The sequence below is a fragment of the Chroicocephalus ridibundus genome, chromosome 22 (assembly GCF_963924245.1).
Source record: "Chroicocephalus ridibundus chromosome 22, bChrRid1.1, whole genome shotgun sequence".
Lineage (NCBI taxonomy): Eukaryota > Metazoa > Chordata > Aves > Charadriiformes > Laridae > Chroicocephalus > Chroicocephalus ridibundus.
In genome coordinates this window covers 1,204,654-1,211,347 of record NC_086305.1, presented here as the reverse complement: position 1 = coordinate 1,211,347, position 6,694 = coordinate 1,204,654, and the positions used below count along the sequence as shown (strand labels likewise).

At 60.4% G+C, this 6,694-nt stretch overlaps 1 protein-coding gene across 4 annotated transcripts; it reads left to right on the top strand.

The window, feature by feature from the left end:
• Positions 1–62: 62 nt before the first annotated feature.
• On the top strand, positions 63–6,031 carry LOC134526324 (procathepsin L-like). 4 transcript variants are annotated; one of them, XM_063358108.1, is made up of 8 exons: positions 63–859; positions 2,916–3,041; positions 3,194–3,316; positions 3,528–3,677; positions 3,921–4,145; positions 4,225–4,393; positions 4,585–4,699; positions 5,823–6,031. In XM_063358108.1, exons 2-8 carry the CDS (start codon positions 2,925–2,927, stop codon positions 5,920–5,922), a joined length of 999 nt encoding a protein of 332 aa, XP_063214178.1. In that variant the 5' UTR covers positions 63–859; positions 2,916–2,924; the 3' UTR covers positions 5,923–6,031. The 4 variants fall into 4 exon arrangements, with proteins under 4 accessions (XP_063214178.1, XP_063214175.1, XP_063214176.1 ...); XM_063358105.1 differs by having other exon boundaries at positions 63–876; XM_063358106.1 differs by having other exon boundaries at positions 63–876; positions 2,602–3,041.
• Positions 6,032–6,694: the final 663 nt, after the last annotated feature.

The following is a 6,694-nucleotide window of genomic DNA, read 5'->3' as shown; positions in this document are numbered from 1 at the left end:
GGAAAGAGAGACGCTGGCTGGCATTTGTGCCTGGTTTCGGAGTGCGGGAGAGGGCTCGGGAGGAAATGGCAGCTGGCTCACGATAGCCAAAGCCGCGTCTGTGGTAAAAGCAAAGCGCTGTGTTCGGTTTCTGTGCCGAGCGGTGGAGAGAATATTAAATCCCTGATGTTCCTCGGGGGAAGCGTGATCCGAGCAACTGAAGGCGCGGGGTGGAGAGCTGGGAATCCTGGACTGTGTTCTTGGCTCTGCTGTTAAGGCGCTGCGTGACCTTGGGCGAGTCGGGCATCTCGCGAATCCCAGCGCGGGCGCTGGGGCTGGTACTCGCCCAGCGCCCCGGCTCCCTGCGGTGACTGGGGGGGATGCAGCTGCTCTCATCCAAGTGCTTCCAAGCTCTGATCCCACGCTGGGACACGCGGAGCTGCTTTTTGCAGGTGCTGGGCTTGCCTATGCTCGCCCTCTCCAGAGTTTAAAGCTTACAAAACCTGGCCTTGCTGTTTTCCTTTCTATACTGGAGTCGGGCATTAATTAAGCTGCTATTAAATGCCCTGAGGATGGAAGCTGGAGGCTCCTGTTTTAAATGCGAAGCATCTTACAGCTGGAGAGTTTTGTTTTCTGAATATGGCTGGGAGCGTACTCAGTGCCCCTTCCTTGTCCCTGTGCCCAAATAATTGTCCCGACTATTGCAGGTGTGCTTTTGCTTCTACTACGCGCCCCGTTGGGTAACTTCTGGTGCAGCTTTTGAGGTTGGAGGGGCGGAAGGGGACGTAATGGAGGAAGTTGCACATCTCTGAAGTTTTCTTGAGAGAAACCCGCAGTCAGAAACGTTGCTCCCCTTTCTCCCTGCCTTCTTTAGAGCCGGGTGGGTGCCAGCGCATGGTAAGAAGCTTATTTTGCAGAGTTTGTTTCTTTTCAGTCTTAATTTAAACTGCTTTTTCCTGTCCCAAAAAAGCAAGCGTTTCTTAAAATGTCTGCAATGCACTCTTAAAACGCTCTTGTCTAGCAGAGTTTACAAATCTGTCAGCTCCTTTGATCCCCCGAGCTTGCTTCTGAAGCTGTAGGATTATTTGACACCATAAAAAGGGGTTGGTTTTCTTCTTTTGAGGACTGAGAATTCTGAGAGGCATTAACGGGGAATTCACCTACTGCAATCGTGAGCTTTTTCCAATACGTAAGAGGCTCTGCTGGGGATCGAAATACAAACGATGTGGGAGGCCCCCACCCAGGTGTCCTGCGGGGAAGGTGATGGGAGCGTGGAGCGCGGTGCAGCTGGGGTCACGGCGTCTGGGATGGGGGGTTTGCAGCTGCAGCGTGAAGTTGAGTTCATTTCCTGAGCAAGCGGGAAGGGCCGGAGGAAGCGGCGGGTGCTGGGGAAACTGGGCAAAAATGAGTCTTCCTCAAGAATTGGGACTAAGCCTGAGAGTGGCTTGGGGGAGGCATTTCTCCCACAAACGCCCAACGTGTGGGGCTTTATTTTTAGGCGTAGGATGTGCAGGGAGAACAGATGTTCTTGATGACTTATTTTTAAAACAAAACCACTGCTCGAGCTACAAAATTAGCCCAGAGAAGCCACCGGTTGCCCTGAAAAATGCTCGAATGGAAAACTTTGACATCTCCATTCCCAAAGCGTGTGGAATAAAGGTGCAACGACGGCTCTCACTCTTGGCAAGCCACGTCAGTGGAAACTGGGTTTGGTGATTAGGGGGTGTCTCAGGCATTTCATCTCTGTCCTGGGCCGTGGCCCTGCCGTGTGCCACCTGGCTTTGCAGAGCAGCACCCCCAGAATAACTGAAGTTGCTGAGAAATACCAGGGTCTGTCAAAGGAGGCGTGGGGCAGGCGGCTGCGATGTGAGGAAGACAAATGGCTCCGGTGGAGGGGGACTGGCGGTGATGGGGGGCTGGGGGAGGGCTGCGTGTGGGTGCTGGCAAAAAGAAAGGGTGTAAATTGATACTGGAAAATCCTCACGGTGGGATTTTGGTGAAGCACGTAGGCAAGGGCATCCCGCCTTCCTGCTGGGACAGATGCGAGGCTTCAGTCCTTGGCGCAGAGCGGCGGCTCCTCTGCCTCCCCCCCTCTGCAGAGAAACCTCTTATCTTGGGTTCCAGCTCCAGCCCCTTGCTCGAAGCTGGTGCAGGTTTCTGTTGGAGCAGATTTCCGCTGGCTTTCAAGTGAAAACAGCTTCATCCTGGCCCAACGGCTGCGGCTTTTGCTCCGCTGGGCTCTTCTGCTCTGCCTCGAGTCCCAGAGCCGCTCTGGGATGGAGCTGGGAGGTCAGGTTGTCTGCGGCCACCAGGCAAGCCTTGCTCTGGAGGGGTCCAGGTACCATCCTGCCTTCCCTGCTCATCCTTCTCCTTGGGGCTCGATCCTGCTGGATGCTGCGTCCCCGAGCAGGGACGGTTGGCTGTGGGCCTTGTCGGTGGTGCAGGGAGAGCTGCTGCGGGAAGGGTGAGGAGGGGTGGTGCAATGGCAGGGAAAACCGGTGGGGTTTTTGCAAATTAAGAGTGGGGAGAAGCCGTAGGGAGTGCAGCGGGGCAGGGAGCGGGGACAGCCAGCACCGTCCCTGCCGCTCTCGCTGCCCTTTCCTCTGTGTTTGCCTCCTTCAGCCGTCCAGGCTCTGCTCTCTCGTGAAGCTGCTTGTTCCTCTCCTAAAAAGGACAGTTAAATGCCACCCAAAGGACAGCTAAGACCTCCTAAAGCTCCTGTCAAAACAGCGGCGTGGCCACACAGAAGCTGATCCAGATGAAGGATCCAACATCTCTCTCTCCTCTCTGGCTTGGCTGCTCTGTTTGCATTTCTCCCCCTCACCTCTAATCCAGGCTTGGAAGGACTCGTCCCGCTCTCAGCCTGTGGCCGCAGCTGGCGGCCATGGGGCTCACCCCAGGGTCCCCCCTGACTGCGCTCTCACCGTTCCCCCCAGCTGGGTGCCATGGCCATGCTGCTGGGGCTGCTGCTGGCGCTGCTGGGCTGCACCGCGGCGCTGGATCCTGCCCTGGAGGAGGCCTGGGAAGGGTGGAAGAGCCTCCATGCCAAGGAGTACCCAGGGGTAGGTCCTGCTCCCTCCGGGCCTCCTGGCATGTGCCGGGGGCGGCTCTGAGGGGGTCTCACCCAGAGCCACCCATGTGCACCCACCCCATCCCGTGTCCCCGTGCTCCTGGAGGACGTTTCTGATCCTGCTGCTGCTCTGCCCGGTGGCAGGAGGCCGAGGCCGCCCGCCGGGAGGTCTGGGAGAAGAACCTGCGGCGCATCCAGCAGCACAACCTGGAGGAGTCGCAGGGGCAGCACGCCTTCCGCCTGGCCATGAACCACTACGGTGACCTGGTACCTGCCCACATGCCCACCACCTTCCCCGGGGACACATCCCTGCACCCAGGGCTTGATCCGGGGATCAGGCATCCCCAGCCTGCTTGGCTGGGAGCTGCAGCCCCTGGGGCTGGGCCACTTCCCAGGGGTCAACTGGCCAGTGGGGAGACATGGTGCTGCCAGCTGGGAACTCGTGGCGTCACACAACTTTTCCTGTGGTGACCTGCAGACGGATGAGGAGTTTAACCAGCTACTCAATGGCTTCACCCCGATGTGGCAGGAGGAGCCGGCGCTGCTCTTCCAGCCTTCGGTGGCCCTGAAGACCCCGGCGCAGGTGGACTGGCGAGCGAAGGGCTATGTGACGCCTGTGAAGAACCAGGTGGGCACGGGGTGGGGGTCCGGCCAGGGCTGTGTGGTGGGTGCCAGGAGTCTGGGCAGCAGAAACAAGCAGCAGCATCCTCCCAAGCACCAAAAAACCTCTGGGCAACCTAGAGTAGCAGCTCCTGTAGTTTTGACTGCTGCAGTTTTGCAGCTGGAGGGCAGCACCGGCGGGTCACGGCATCCCTCTCCAGCGGGTTTTGGGGCAATGCCGTGACTCTCCTGCTGTCCCCATCTTGCCCAGGGGCACTGCGGGTCATGCTGGGCGTTCAGTGCCACGGGGGCTTTGGAGGGGCTCGTCTTCAACCGGACGGGGAAGCTGGTAGTGCTGAGTGAGCAGAACCTCATCGACTGCTCCCGAAAGCTGGGCAACAACGGCTGCCACGGCGGCTACATGACCCGCGCCTTCCAGTACGTGCACGACAATGGTGGCTTGAACTCGGAGCACATCTACCCCTACATGGCCACGGTAAGGGACAGCGGGTGGCCTCAGGGACATGGCAGAGCAATGCCAGCAGGTCCCAGCCCTGGCCTCTCCCTCCCCTCAGGACACCTCCAGCTGCCGGTACGACCCGCGGGACAGGGCGGCCAACTGCTCCGCCATCTCTCTGGTGGCCCAGGGCAGCGAGGCGGCGCTGGAGCAGGCGGTGGCGGCTGTGGGCCCCGTCTCCGTGGCGGTGGATGCCAGCAGCTTCTACTTCCACTTCTACAAGTCTGGTACCGTCTTGCTTCTCATGGCATGGATGGGTAAACTGAGGCAGGGCTGCCTTGCTGTGGGGGTGGGCTGCTTGTTGAGCCCCGGTGTTTCCCCAGGGCACCCAGCCCAGGGGAACAGGATCCACCACCCTTCTTCCACCTGGAGAAGAAGCAATGGGGCTGGCCCCCCAGCATGCTTCTGCTCTCCCCAGGCATCTTCAGCAGCATGTTTTGCAGCCAGCGGGTGAACCATGGGATGCTGGCCGTGGGTTACGGCATGAGCCAGGAGCATGGGCGCAACGTGAGCTACTGGATCTTAAAGAACAGGTAGGGGCTGAGGGTGTCCCCCCAAACCTGCCACCGCTTCCATCCCTATGCATGTCCTGTCCCCCGCTTCTGCCAGGGTTGGAGCTGCATGGCAGGAGCATCCTCATGGAGCATCCCTGAGTGCACCCTCAGTGAGTTTGGGGATGACACCAAGCTGTGGGGAGCAGCTAACACACTGGAGGGGAGGGATGCCATCCAGAGGGACAGGCTGGAGAGGTGGCGCCATGCAAACCTTGTGAGGTTTAACAAGGCCAAGTGCAGGGTCCTGCACCTGGGTGGGGGCGATCCCAAGCACAAATCCAGGCTGGGCAGCAAATGGCTGGAGAGCAGCCCTGAGGAGGACTCGGGGGTGCTGGTGGGTGAGAAGCTCAACATGCCCCGGCACCGTGCGCTGGCAGCCCAGAACCCCCCCGCACCCCGGGCTGCATCCCCAGCAGCGTGGGCAGGGGGGCGAGGGGGGGATTCTGCCCCTCTGCTCCGCTCAGGGGAGACCCCCCTGCAGCGCTGCCTCCAGCCCTGGGGCACCGACAGCAGAAGGACACGGAGCTGTCGGAGCGGGGCCAGAGGAGGCCCCGGAGATGCTGGGAGGGCTGGAGCCCCTCTGCTGTGGGGACAGGCTGAGAGAGCTGGGGGGGTTCAGCCTGGAGAAGAGAAGGCTCCGCGGAGACCTTCCAGCCCCTTCCAGGCCCTCAAGGGGCTCCAGGAAAGCTGGGGAGGGACTCTGGAGCAGGGAGGGGAGCCACGGGACAAGGGGGAAGGGTTTTACACTGACAGAGGGGATTGAGGTGAGATCTGAGGCAGAAATTGTTGGCTGTGAGGGGGGTGAGCCCCTGGCCCAGGGTGCCCAGAGAAGCTGTGGCTGCCCCATCCCTGGAGGGTTCAAGGCCAGGTTGGACGGGGCTTGGAGCAACCTGGGCTGGTGGGAGGTGTCCCTGCCCAGGGCAGGGGGTGGCACGGGGTGGTCTTTAAGGTCCCTTCCCACCCAAACCAGTCTGTGATTCTGTGATCCCTGTCCCATGGGGTGCTCCAGCTCCTGGCCTCCTCTCGCTCCCTTCCCCGAGCGGGGCCGGGTCTCCGTGTGTGTGGGAACGCGGATGTGCTCATTCTCCATCTCTTCCTGCAGCTGGTCGGAGGTGTGGGGTGAGCAGGGCTACATCCGCCTGCTGAAGGGCGCTGACAACCACTGCGGGGTGGCCAGCCAGGCCAGCTTCCCTGTGCTGTGAGCCAGGACAGCCCGCCCTCCCTCCTGGGCTGCGGATCCACGGCTGTTTCCTTCTGGAAAGGGGCTTTTGTTTGTGTGCGGTGAGCAGCGATTAAAAGTGGCATGGCTAATCACTCTGCATCTGCAAATGGTGACCAGACAGGGTTTGGTGGCCAAGGAAAGGCTGATGCAGACGGTGTTTTTCCCAGTGGGAAAGGCAAAGTTCCCTCTGCACGATGCTTGGGGAGAGGCTCTTTCTCTGGGCCTTTCCTCCCAGCCCAGCCATCTCTTTCCCCTCCGGCGGCCCCTTTTCCTTCCAGCCGAATCCCCAAGGCCACCAGCCAGGGCTGGATTTTCTGGCTGTGGCTTCAGCTCTGCCCGACCCCGCTGGGGCTGAGCCGACACCGCTGCTCCTGCAGGCCCGGCTCTTTTAAAAACAAGGATTTACCCTGTTAAACCTGCGGGACAAGGCAGAAAATTAACTTTCCCCCCCCTGTCCATCCCTGTGTGCCCATCCCCATTCTCCTGTGTCCCATGTCTGTCCCTGTGTCCCCATGTCTGCCCCCATCCTGGCATGTCCCATTTCCCCATGTCCGTCCCCGTGTCTGTCCCCATCCCCATGTGTCCCGTGTCCCCGTGTCTGTGTCTGACCCCACGTGTCCCATGTCCCCGTGTCTGTCCCTGCGTCCCCATCCCCATTCCTGCATCTCCCATGTCCCCACATCCGTCCCCATGTCTGTCCCCGTCCCCATGTCCTATGTCACCATGTCCATCCCCATGTCCCCTGTGTCTCC